Raw genomic sequence first — 13,799 nt, forward strand, 5'->3', positions numbered from 1 at the left:
CATTTCCTTCAAAAAAGTTTACATCTACATGAGGCTTCCAAATAAAGGCAAAACGGTATGTCTTAGAAGGGGGAACCAGAACAACCATTTGAAGGAGTGATCAACATTGGAAGTGACTGTTAAAATGAGAGGGCTGTTTGAAAAGGTCTTGAGAATCAAGTTACCTCTAGTGTTCTGTAACCAAAATGAGGTAGAGTAGGTCAGTTCTAGCATGAAAGCATTTCAGTAGGCACCCTTCAGGATTTACTTCTTGTTTAGTCTCCAGCTTGAGGCTTTTCCTCACACATAATTTGCACTCAGAACAAACACTATTACAAGATTCTCTACAAATGCTACACAAAAAAAGAGGAATGAAGGCATTCTAATGCAACAAGAAGCCCCGGTATAAACATACCCACTAAATACACTGACCAACACAAACACATTTGTGCAAGTTACACTGTCAGTCTATTTATACGGCAGCTTCTTCTGCACCAATGAAACAGCCTCCTGAAATGCGGCGGTGTTCAGCCAGAAGACTGTTATTGCAAAAGCTTTACAATATTAGCATCCTAAATAACTATTTTCAAATATTTCATATTTGGCCCATTGTTACAAATTAACATGAGTATCAGGTAAACATACAAAAGCAAATGTCACCCAGTTTAAAAAAGATGCTTCATGTGGAGATCAACTTATCCACTATGATGAAAGGCTAACAGTTTACATTATAAATTTATGAAAAGCAATACTTCAGTTAAAAAAAAAAAAAAAAACAAGCCAAAACAACGTTTTAAATTGTATGTGCTAGGAGATAGGTCAGACAAGCAGGACATTATTTCACCAGTACTTAAAATCACTGCGGAAAGATGCCAAGTATTTATTAGAGTTCCAGAAAGTTGAAGAGATCATTAAAATTTGCACCACAATTTACTTTAACTGGTTTAGTTGCATGACTGAGTGATCTAAAACCAAAGCCCTACTGTTTTTAATCAATAACATAGTAACTTAATTTTACAATAAACTACTCTACATCCCTTAGTGCCTAGGCTGAAAATTGTGATTTAATACCTGATGGGCTCTGTGCCGCAGAAGGAGTGGATGTTGAGCTTGCAGTCACTGAATCACAGCGCCCTGTACTCCCACTGCCACTGGAAGGTGATGGTGACGAGAGTGGCGATGGATTATGCTGATTTATACACTGGGCTACAGCAAAGCCTGCAAAACAGGACAATGGAGTTTACAGATTAATAATTAGCTCAAAAGAGTTAACCTACGTGAATAAATCAAGAAAGGGTAAGAGCAAATATTGCATCAAAGTGGTGCTAATTTAGTGTAGTGACCCAGAGGATGCACCCCCTCCCACCTTCATCTCGGAAGCCTGAAAATCTGCATGCATCTTACTGAAAACATACTGCAAACGCTGATCAACGAACAAGAAAGTAGAGGTTAAGGGATTAAAAACATTTGAAAATTTAGAGCTTGCACAAACAGTCAAAACATGTCAAAACTCTTCCGTTTTTGATATATTCAATAAATTCATGGGTCACAGACCTTAACATGATAAGGAAAATGGTTAAGTCAGAAGTGAACAATAAAACCTCTTGGACAAAAGGCCCGCACTATGTTTTTTATTGCAGAGATAACAACTTCAGAAAATTTTAATCTCTCAAATCGAATGCTCGTCTTGGATTTAATTCACCTTCTCACAAGTCAAACTTTTGCCAGTCTGAAGACTGGAAAGGTCTCTACTGTGTCTGACAGCACTTTTAAAATAAGCTTTCTTCTGGCTTTCAGACTAATATTTCCTCAAATTCTTTACATTGTAGCGTCCTCTTCTTTCCTAACATAATCTTGCATTCAATCCTTTCTCCTTCCTCTGCAACCCCCTGCTTCAGTCTTTGACGTGCCTTAAAAAAAAAAAAAAAAATAAAAAAATCTTCATTTTAGTTCCTTCCCTCCTCACATACGATGACTCGTGCACCTCCTCTTTCAAGATGCAATTTCAGAAAGTATTGAGGACCTGCGGCACAGGGACATCCATTGGAAGTATGGAAAGAAGCGCAAGGAAGGAATTCAAATCCCTGGTTTCTCAAACCCAACATCTCAGAACTGAACAGCCTGAGAACAAGGTACTTCGCAATATTTAATTTCACTGATTTAGTCAAGATGAGAAGCCATGAGTACACGATATCTACATCATGCATTCACTGCATGAGACTACACTGAATCACAAAGTAAACAATAGTTATTCCATGTATGTCATGCAAAACCTTTTGTGCAGAAGCATGCTACGAGCCAAAAGACAACTAAAATTTATCCTTTAGATTACTGGTGAATTTGTTATGTTGCCATTCAGTCATATCCTACTAAAATCATTCAGTCATATCCTACTAAAATAAGTGCCCACAAAGGTGTCTCCAGTAAGTCCAGCAGCACTGCAAACCCATGCTGAACATTTAACAGAAGCAAACAATTAGTAATTTTTTCTTTTATGGATGAGAATGATTATGTGGTAACTTTGTACAAAGCAGATACTACATTAAAAACTTATTTGACATAACTAGCTTGTATTTATGAGCACCCTTATTTTTTATATTACCTTATGGCAATGTGTCTGCTTGACACGATTCACTTGCGACAATTTCAAATTAAATTTAACACCAAATCTCAGACATTTGCAGATTATAAATGCCAAAGGTATACACTTGACCATTATTTCACCTCAACATACAAAGACACACAAGAGCGTCTTTGGAAGAGTTAGAACCCTTCACAACATCAGTCCTGTAAGAATGTAGTTTGTGTTTGAGAAGAGAAGCTGGAATATGGAGCAAAAGAAACAAAACCAAAAAAAACCCACTTGGTGTTTCAAAAGCATGTTACTTTAACAAAGTTTTTTTTCTTTTTCTTAAGTAGTCACGCTCTATTATATCTGACAAATACATTTTTGTTTGTTGCTTAAAACATCTTGTGTTTTCCAGCGATTGTTAAGACTTTCTTAAAGCTTATATTTTCATTTAACAACAAAATGAGTTTATCACTGCTGGGACAAAAGCAAGTAAGCTACTCTGGCTGTCAGCAGACTTCGGATCAAGAAAGTCAGAGCACTTAACTCTTGCATCAACCCTCTGCCAGATTATCAGAAAAAAGTTGTTCTGTGACACTGTAAAAGGTCCAGGCTTGACAACAAGTTCTGAAAAACTTCAGAGATTATTTTCACACTCTCTGTTGATCCCCATATGTTGAAGACCCCCGCTTTGGGATGACCTGCTAACTCATTTGTGATTAGTCTGTTTGAACCAGTCAGGATATCTCCTGTGAGATTAAAACCAGTAAGTTGCCCTTTACTGTATCCTTCAATTAGCAGTTGGTTTCCCCCTTTGCTCTGATTTTTCAGCTGAATTTTTAACTTAAGAGTTTTCATAGTTTTGTTGTTATAGAAGTAAATTATTTGATCTTGAACCTCATCAGTATTATAAAAATTCAGAAGAATCAAAACGTTATAGGTCTAGCATCTACTAGCAGAGTAGCATTCTACCATTACAATGCTATGGAATTACCTGCTAGAATTCACAACAAGCTCTGAAAGAAAAGTTCATGAACTGCCTTCCCCACACAAGTCTGGTGAAAACAGCTACTGCTGCATTGTTCATACTTCCTTGATTTCTTGCTTTCTTTAGAAGATTACACCCTTCTTGTGGTTCTCAGCAACGTTCCTCACAATGACATGCCTATAGCAATTCCTCAATTTTATTAGTAAGGCTTTCCTTTGGCAGACATTCCTCCTAGTGCTTGGAAGCTTTTAGTCATCTCTCCGGTTTTTGATAGCAAGCAGCTTTTCAGAAGTTGAAACACTTCTTACAGCAAAAGAAGTATCTTCAATATGGGCTGTATATCAGGTGATGCACACAACTCAGCTGCTTCTGCAGCCCTCCTCACTCTCCCATGGGAAAGTATTAATGCAAACGTTTACTTTTTATTGTCAGTCCCCTGAATTATTGAAAGTAGCCACGACATGCACTATGAAACACCTAACAATATACTACTTATTCCCTTCACTGCATAGTGAACACTGAAAAGGATACTTTTATCTGACAATCAGGTATGAAAGAAAGCAAATGCACCACACAATTCTTTGTTCTTTTATATGGGGAATCTCCCATGGCACTGGGTGGATGATTCACTCATTACAGAGAATCTCTTACATGGGGAATTTGCTGGTGCCATGCAGCAGGCAGCTAGTCAAACCTCACTTTAAATGGGCTTGTTACAAGAAGCATATGAAAGCTTTAAAACACAGACATGACAAGTCAGGAAAATGCTGTCAGCGGCAACACACACTGACAGGTTGTGTTACAAGGAAAAGAAACAGAATGGGTGAAGAAAGGAAGACACAGAAAAAAGCTAACAAACATCAGTCCTGTTAATAACCTGACTTCATCTGCGGTCCCACCTCTTACCCTCTGCCTCCCATGGTTATACTCGAGAACTAGACTCAAACCACTTGCAGAAGCAAAACGCTGTCTGAATTGCGGTAGTACTTGCATCACAGTTTGAGATGGGTGAATGCCACTTTTACCAAGCTTTTCTCTTATTTTAAGTTACAATTCATTATGTCCAAGATGAACACCACTTGAAAGAATTAAATAACCACCATGGCATGAGATATCTATTTTAGTTAAAAACAAAATAGTTTGGTAAGCAGCTAATTATTCCATAAATGCAAATAAAGCCATGTATTTTATTTCAGAAACCAAACTGATTGATCTTCTACAATCATTTAGATAAGTTAAGCTGAGATTACACACAGTGACGCCTGATAGTCTGCAAAAAGTTAACCACAGACTAGACTACCTCAAATGTGAAAGACATCTAGAGCACTCAGGGCCACTGATACATATATAGCAAACGTGCATTAGGTTTCTCATACATACTTCATATTTTGAAATACCAGTTAGGATGGGAAACAAGGAATAATCAATGGACTTGCGACCACAGAAGTGAGGCAAAGCCATCTGTTAAAGTGAATGAAACTTCGTTTTGGAACAGTTACTAAAGCCATTGGTATAGAAGAGCTTACAACAATGTATTTTGTTTCCCTTACAGCGCTGGAAGAAGTTGTACCCATCCAAGGCATTCTATATCCACAAAAGGTTTGCACTTCAAGGGAGGAGAAATCTTCCATCCTCACCAAAATAGTAGAAAAAGTAAACAAGGTCTGCTGTGACTATCATAGGAAAAGCTGGCCTGATCCAGCAGGATTGCCCGCCCAGAGGTTCTGCAGAACAGCGCTCATGGATTCGCGTCCTTACACTGAAGCATTTGCTCGCAAATGATCTTAACGTATTTCCTCTCCCCATACAACTGCAGAGGAAGGATTTCAAGTGTGCTGCAGGAAGGTAATTTAGACGGGAGGGAAAGGTAAGTCTACATCATTCAAAATACCATAACTGGGAAACTACTGACCGAGAACAAATATCCTAACCAGGAAACTCCTTCAGGAAATATCTGCAAAGAAAAGGTAAGCAGAATTAATCATGGCTACGGGAAGTAAAATAACACTCAAAAGGTTCTACCGGTGCCTTTGTTACTACTTTATGACTCTCAAGTTGTGACAGAGGTTAGTTACAAACACAAATATTTCCTTTCCACTAGTCACGATTCTGCTTCAACATAACTTTCTACGTAACAGTCAGTAAGGTATTACTGTAAAGATGTACCTTCCCAGTTCCTTGGAGATCTTATTTCCATAATCACAATGTTTCATAAGGCTGTGTTTCTTTAATAAAATATGTATCAACACTTATCCTTCTGCCATGTTTTACATAACAGCAGCAGAATTTCATGCCAAAATTTCATGCCAAAACCTGAAATAGCTTCTTAGCTTTTCTTTAAAGGAACTTTTTCTTAAGCAATTAATGCAACCCTTTCTCCTAAATTGGAGAAAGCCTTCCTACTGTCTTATAAATGATTTCATGTGAAAGATGGCCTGAACTCTAAGATGTCCTAAGAATAAAATTTGAAGGTGAGGAGAAGGGGAAGGGGGGGTGGCGGCAAGACAAAAAAACAACCAACCAACAACACCTGAGAAGTGGAAATAAAACTTTGGCCAAGAAAGCAGAAACTGTTTTCTCATTGTAAACTGTATCTTCATTACTCCAATGTCTTTTTTTTGTATTCCAATTTCTTTCTATTCTGTTCCTCTAAGTATAGTTATCTCACAAAAAATTCTCATGCCTTTCCATGTGTTGGTCCCTAGTCAAATCAAGGCAATGCTGAACTTAAGCTTTTTTGCAAGTATGAATGAAAAAAACCCCTTACATGCCTGAATTTTTTTTCCTTCACTAGGTATTTTGCATCTTTGCAAAGTGCTCGTCTGCCTCAGAAAACCTAAAGCACTTTTAAAAAATTTCAACTTGTAGAGATTGTTTACATTTAAGAAACTCCATTACAACCTCATAAAACTGAAGAATAAGTGTTTTAATGCGAAAAATGTTTTTGCTGCCAACAAAAAACACGTACAAAACATACCAGTCGCTTGGAGCTCTGTTGCCAGTAACTGCTGAAACTTCAACCAGCATTAAAAAAATGGATTAACTGACATTTTTAGTCTCCGCATTTGCCATGCAATGCCAATATATGATGACTGTAGCTTTATTCACAATTCTTCTCATCAATTTAGTATACTTAACAGCCTAGTTTCAAGTCCAGTGATCAGGGGACTTAATTCTTTGCCATGGCTCATACTCTTTATGCCATGCCAGCACATCCTCATTACGAGTGATACTTTGTTGAGACAGCATTTATTTTGGCTGTCCTGTAACGCACAAAGGAACTCTAATACTAAAGCATACCACAATTTCTTCCATCGACCAGAGAAGTCCTTTCTACAAGTTGAAAGAAATTAGAATAGTTGCTGTAGTTCTGCTGGCATGGAGAGAGCTAAAGCATAGGCCAGCACTAAAACACAAGACTTGAGAATTCTCCATCTCAGAATGTGCTATTTTGAGGTGCTGTTTTTTTACTGAAAATAATCCTTGTAAATAGTAAACTTCCCAAATGGTAACAGTCAAAGATTGTTTGCAAACCTGTTTCTTATTAAAAGAAAAAAAAAAAAATCTAACTAGCAGTCCTGCATATTTAACTCCGTTTCAATGGTATCTTTCCTTCCTTGCACATAAACTGTAATTCCTATTAGATAAATCAAGTTCATTGTATCTTGTGTAATATTCACGCTGTCAAACACCCTTAATTAGGCACTTCTGCTTGAATACCTCTGCACAGAAACGATTTAGCTCTACACCATTCTGATGATGACAGGAAAATTAGTATCTATTTCTTACCCCACAATTCCGATGACCAGGCAATATAAATACGCACAAAAAAAGGCAGCAGAGTTGGGTCTTTAAAAGCAGCAGCCATAACTAAATATCAAACTTGGAACGGTTCAAAGAATATTAATTAGAAAAAACAGAGATGATAAACTGAGTTAGCAGCTGTCCTCCATTATTCTTGCATAGAACAAATGAATTAAAAAAATACTTTAAATATACATACAGGCTATAAAAGCAACTGTATCCTAGAATTATGGAGCATGGGACACTTCAACCATCTCACACTGGAAGTAACTTAGTAATACTAAGTAAACTATCCCAGTCTGATATTCCTACGATAGCTGTGGCTGATGATGAACATGAAAGGGTTGATCAGAGTCCCATAGTACAGTTCCAAAATAACTTGTATATGACATTCATATGTGCTGAGCAATCTAACCTCATAAAATCAGTAACAAGTGCAGATGCTCATCAGCTGTGAATGCCCAGCCCCTCATTAGTACTTTGATCAAAAGGATCTTACTGTGGACGGAGAAGGCAATTAAATTACAAAAGGTTATATACATTTCAAGAAATTGTTCATATTATTCATTAAAATTATTTTATGTCCACCTATGGTGCCCTGCTAAAGAAGGGCACATCATTTTTTAGAGTGAATAATATTTGACAAAAATAAAATAAATTTTCTTCACATAAATATGAACCATCCCAAACACTGCTTATCAGGCTTTGTTTAAAGTTTTCCTATTCCCAAGAATTGACGCAAACTTTATACAGAATTCTCGCCTCCATTTTTTTTTTTTCATTTAAGGGGTTACAAAGCTATAAAAGACCATTTTTTTCCTTCAGATTTTAAAATTAAGATGGCTATACTTTGCTTGCAGTGGCTAATATTAACAAAAATTTTTTCTCCAACTTTCCTCCCCCAAAATCTTACTATCATCATCATATACTAAGGTATTAACAATGGAGAAAACAGAGATCTATTGATTCATTTTGCTTTCCAAAATAACTTTTCTCAGTAGGAAAGCGACCACACTTGTTAAAATATTTAGATGTACGTTTTGCAGGAAATCGTTAAGATTTCCCTAAAGACACACTGAGCATATAAATCTCAGTATACAGCTGGTATTTGAGACTAATATTCGAGTTTGCTTGGAGAGGAAGTGATTATTTACTTTCAATATAAGACCTATGTTCACAGGACACCTACCAAACCTGCTCCTTTCTTTGAGAACAATGTAATTCTTTATTTACATAAAGAGTGCTTCAAAAGCATCGTGTGAATACATAGCTAATAGGTAAGATGGTGAACAGTCCAGTCAACTCAGCTATCCCTAAAATGGTCCAACATTCTGGCAAAGGCCATTAACCCAAAATAGACCCTGAAGTATATTCATCGTCATGACTTCATGATGATAAAATTGATCAAGTGAAGGATTTTACTTCTGTTCTTCTCTGATAAGAATTGCCCAGTTTATCCGGCCAGTCCTCTAGGATGATTCTATCATCTCACTGCATTTACATAACCCATACTTTTTATAAAGAGTATTAACAAGGATGTTCTGCAGCGCCGTCTGTTATATTCTTGTCACCTTTCACCTGTCTTGCACAAAATCTGGTTTTAAGCTGTAACAACCCTCACCCTCTTCCCCCCAGATATCAAGCAGCGCTTTCAAAACAGATTTTAACTTTGGACCATGAAACAATAAAGCAAGATGAAGCACAGTTTGACTACAATAAGGTAACGGCATACTCTATAGTGAAATATGTAGGGCTTTATGCATGCACTACGACAGAAACTGAACCAGACCAGACTGAAATAAGTGTTCTTGAAAATTCTAAGCTCGTTGAGAAGAGGGATTAGGGAACTGATTCAATTGTTGTACTAAAATTCGCCACAGAGTGAAATTCGAACAAGGGCTGAAAAAGTTTATATCATTGTCCATTTCTTAAAAGCCACACTGAACGTACAGCACTGGCAGATGACATGGGCCTACTAAAGAGTGATTAATCTTCTAAAAACATTGTCAAAAAATAGCTCTCCTTTAAATCAACAAAACACACCATCACCAAGGGAAAGCATAATTTGTTTCTTACAAGTACAATCAAATTAACAGACTATATGAGCTTTGCAGAACTCTTAAACACCACTTGAAGTTGTAGCATTAAGAAATGAATACATGAAGCTACTAATTTAACTGCAGCTTGTTCAATAATTTTTTTTAAAAGGCACAAAATCTTTCTCTTAAAGTAAAAATCACTCCAACGCTGTGTAAGGGATAAACCCTGACAGATTCCTATGAAAATCACTCGGAACTAGGAAACCTCATTCATTCATACATTAGTGAATATAAGGGGAGAAGGAAGAGGCATTTGCTTTTTTTCATAATCAGATGTAAATCAATACATTAATACATTTTTATTACATTACTGGCTATCATAAAATGCATTTCAAAAATGCAGCATTTGAAATACTTCATGTTCTGTGCCTGGTTTCTCATACTTGCTGTCAAATAAAAGCTTCAAAATACTTTTTCCTCTGGATTTGCATGTGCATGCAGTGGAATTCTCCATTTCCTGGAATTCCAAGTAAGTATGTGGTTGTTTGAACAAATCACCGTGTTGCACCACCCCCAATACCTCACCCTTCCTCCCTCTCCCCCCCCCTCCAAAAAAAAAACAAACAATTAGCAGATTAAGTCACTTTTTATGAACACAAGCATACGCTTCTTGGAGAAGGTTGATTCTGAAACAGTAACACTGGCATCATTTCAACCACACCTTTTCCATGGAAGTCATGTCAAATAAGGAAATACATCCCCATCATACAACATACACTTATCTTTTGAAAAAAGCAATATAAATGCTTTCATGATTTCCCAGACCCAGGCAAGTTGAGCTCCAATTTAGTCCTAAGGCAGTAGAACATCTGCTTTCTAAGTAGGGCGTTTGAATTTGGAATGGCTGAATCACATTTAAAGAGAAATGCTGAGTTTTGTGAAATGATTGGCAGCTAGTGGTAAAAAGATTGCATCTTTTTGTATAATACAGCAAAATTAAGTACTTTCAAGCAGTATGAGATTCAACTTTAAAATGACTCAATCCAAAAGGAGAAAAGTTCACCATCCGGAAAAAAAAAACCTCTGCAGAGAAGTCAATTTGTGAAACAGACAATAAGGAGACAAAAGAGCAAAGAGCTCATTGACTTAGAATCATTCCTTCAATCCCAATTCCAAGCTAATGTTTTAGGAGTAGCTGTAGCCCTTTTCTGTCTTGCCAGCTCTAAGGTAAATGAAGCAGTGCACAGTATCCCAGCTATTTTTACAAACTGGCAAGAAAATGATTGCAACCAAATGAAAGGAGGAACTATGCACATCTCACAGATGTGTTGCATAAATCCTGAGTATGTGAAACATGATTTAAACTAACTCTATTTGTAAAGGAAGGCAAACTATTAAGACACTTCCAGTGTATCTGGAGAAACTGTCATGGATTTATTGCTCACAGTGTACCTGGGATACACACCCAGGTATTACCTGTTTCTCTAGGACTAAATTTTTCCATAAGCCTCATCCGGGAGTTGTGTGTTCAAAAACGTACGACAGTAAGCTTTTCAGTGCTTATACAAGTTACAGTTCAGCTTTTGCAGATACAAATCACAAAGCAAAAGTTGCTTGATAATGAATGCTAATCTTACCTGGAACTTTGTCAACGGATGCAAAAACAGAGCGCTGCACTGTAGGATCACTGCTACCACGTCGTGACTGATCATAAAATCTAAATGGAAGGTGTTGGGCTGTAGCTGCAGAGCTGTGTCCAAAACCCATAACAACCTCAGTTGAAGGCTGAACAGGAAGATCCAGGAGAGCTATGTTTAATCACAATTGATAATTTTGTTACTCAAAAATACATAAAAGGAAGAGGAGGTGAAAACAAAATTGATAGTTTGCTCAGGATCTTAAGACTAAACCAGATCGTTTAACATATCTTGCCTGCATTTACCTCTTAATTATGGTTACAGTTACACTGGAAAAGAAGAGAGACAACATTTCTGGCAACCTTTTCTACCATTGCTGTCCACACCACATTCACACTAAGGAAGCCTCAGAATACAGCGGAGAAGAAAAAAAAAAGGATTACAGTAAGCTCCTTGCATTAACCAAGCGATAGGAGTTATTTAAAAAAAAACAAACAAAACTTCTGTTTTTCAATGTACAAATCAAGTCATCCATTAGTTACAACTGAATGCTGCAGAAAGCCATTTAAAAAGCTTGAAATGTGGCAAAAAAATACCTTTGCATTACCATTCAACCTAAAATTTTAATATCGAAATAGACCTCTATTAACCTCAAACCCGCTTTAAATTGTTTAACATGAAGCAAGCCATAAAATTATGACATATCTATTTTGTAAACTCAAAGCATAAAACTCTTTTTAGCTAGCTTCCTACAGAACCATAAGACACTAAAATAACCTTAAATCATCTATAATCAGAATAATTCTCTGGCCAACTCAATAATTTTAATACCAGCTATGACTTCGTTTTTCACAACTCTGACTAGTTCATTATCACTCTTACTCTTGGACAACCCAAGTAACTGAGATAGCTGCTGTCCTTTTCCATTTGCCCACCTATTTTCCTTCCTGTATTTCAGAGTTTCCTTTTCTATACTCACCAATTCATTCAGTTTACTGGTAAGCTTCAATTTATTCTTCACCCACTGAATATTCAAGTAATATTTTAATCGCTCTTTGCTATTTAGTTGAATTAACTCTTTCCTTCAACTCTTTGCCTGCATTTCCTCCAAACACAGAAATCTAGCTGCTGATACGCCACTTAACATTTTGGATTGTTCATCATCACCACATCCAAGCACTAAACACCATCATCAACACCATCAGGACACCATCCAACTCAGGACTCAGGCAAGCTGAGCTCTAATTTAGTCCTAAGGCAGTAGAACATCTGCTTTCTAAGTAGGGCGTTTGAATTTTGAATTGCTGAATCACATTTAAAGAGAAATGCTGAGTTTTGTGAAATGATTGGCATCTAGTGGTAACAAGACAGGATTCCTTCCTTTTCATCCTTTCTTTCATCTCTTTTTTTCTATCATTAAATATGAAAACATATATTTTACTCCAATAAAATCTGTTCCTTGGAAACTAGGTATTGGTTTACAGTTTTCTGTGGCACACCACTTTTTAGATTTTTCTAACACATCCTTATGTTACAGGGTGATTTGCTATGACATACAAGCCTTGTTTCTCAGAATAATTTCAAAATAACCATTCACCTGCTATTCTCTGCATTTTCATACGTCGAGCTTGGATACGGCCTTTTGCAAGACGTTGTTTTGCAATAATGCAGCGAATGTGATCAGAAAAAATAAATGTAGCTTGAAGGATAGGGAAGGGCTTAGAATGAGGACTTGAGGCAGGCTTATGAATTATTATGTTCAGAGCTCTACTGTCATCCTCTACTCCCGTCACCTGCATATCCTAAAAAGAAACAGAAGGCAAGCAGCTAATGAAAAAGTTAGCATTTTTAAACTACAGATTAAATATCAACATTGAAAGAAAACCCTATGAATGTTCCACTAAAGCTCCTACAAAAACAGTTTCCCTGTTTAAAAAAAAAGACTATGCAAGCTGTACAACCTTGGATTTAGTTCTTCAGAAATTACTCGTAGAGATTAAGTGAGTTTAAAATTCAATTATTTAAGCATAGCGAATTTTCAGGAAATACAAACAGTATTGGCTAAAGCAAGAGAGAGACATAAATGAAAGAAACTTCTTAAAGCTTTTGAAATCATTAGATAAGCACAGATAATCTTGAAGTTACAACCTGTCACCTTCCCTACCCGTGTAGGAAGATCAACTCTAGGAGAGTCCATTACTGTGCTACTTAAGGAACGTGCTTGGGACTCAACCCTAATTGTATAGGATTTCAGTGTTCAGACGAACACAGCCCAATATATATTGGGGAAGTCACCCTGTTTTCAAACGTGCCTCTAGTTAGCTATGCAAACTTCTTCAGAAAACCATAAATAGTTTAAAAGGCAGGAACTAGAAAAGACTAGTAACAGAAGAAACAAGTGAACATGGTACAGGGCTTAAATATGTAAGCTAATATTGGTATTACTGTTTATCCAATATAAATATAGATTTTCAGCTGAGAAAAAGTAACCACCCAGATTAAAACTTCTGTTACCTGCAAAAGGCCTGCAAACTTAACTACTCCCCATCCAAGTCTGGCAACATCTGGCTCAACCAAGCTCATCTGGTAAATATCCACAGCCAGGAATCTTTGAACTTGACCCCCATCCTTTGTTACGACTGTACAAGCAATTAGATCACTGTTATCTGAAGGAAGGAAAGAAAAAAAGTTACATAGCTACTCAAGTTAAGGATCCTGGGTTTTGCTTGTTTTATGTAACATAAAATGTTAGTACAGAAAAGTGTAATCATCTTTACAACACA

General features: G+C 36.8%; 1 protein-coding gene across 11 annotated transcripts in view; it reads right to left on the reverse strand.

Annotated features, from left to right (window-relative positions):
- The window catches only part of CLEC16A (C-type lectin domain containing 16A), an 89,923-nt gene that overhangs the window by 17,002 nt on the left and 59,122 nt on the right, over window positions 1-13,799 (reverse strand). For 9 of the 11 annotated variants that reach the window (XM_087731398.1, XM_087731397.1, XM_087731402.1 and 6 more), the window contains 4 exons: window positions 13,531-13,682; window positions 12,614-12,818; window positions 11,017-11,187; window positions 1,051-1,197 (listed from right to left, as the gene is read on the reverse strand). In XM_087731398.1, the coding sequence (XP_087587524.1) occupies window positions 1,051-1,197; window positions 11,017-11,187; window positions 12,614-12,818; window positions 13,531-13,682 (675 nt within the window). Of the gene's footprint in view, window positions 1-10; window positions 333-1,050; window positions 1,198-1,681; window positions 1,890-11,016; window positions 11,188-12,613; window positions 12,819-13,530; window positions 13,683-13,799 lie in introns of those variants that run through there. The other 2 variants (XM_087731403.1, XR_015698714.1) reach the window with 2 other exon arrangements.

This window comes from Nipponia nippon, unplaced genomic scaffold, assembly GCF_047370975.1.
Source record: "Nipponia nippon isolate SJK-2023a ecotype South Korea unplaced genomic scaffold, ASM4737097v1 scaffold_5, whole genome shotgun sequence".
Lineage (NCBI taxonomy): Eukaryota > Metazoa > Chordata > Aves > Pelecaniformes > Threskiornithidae > Nipponia > Nipponia nippon.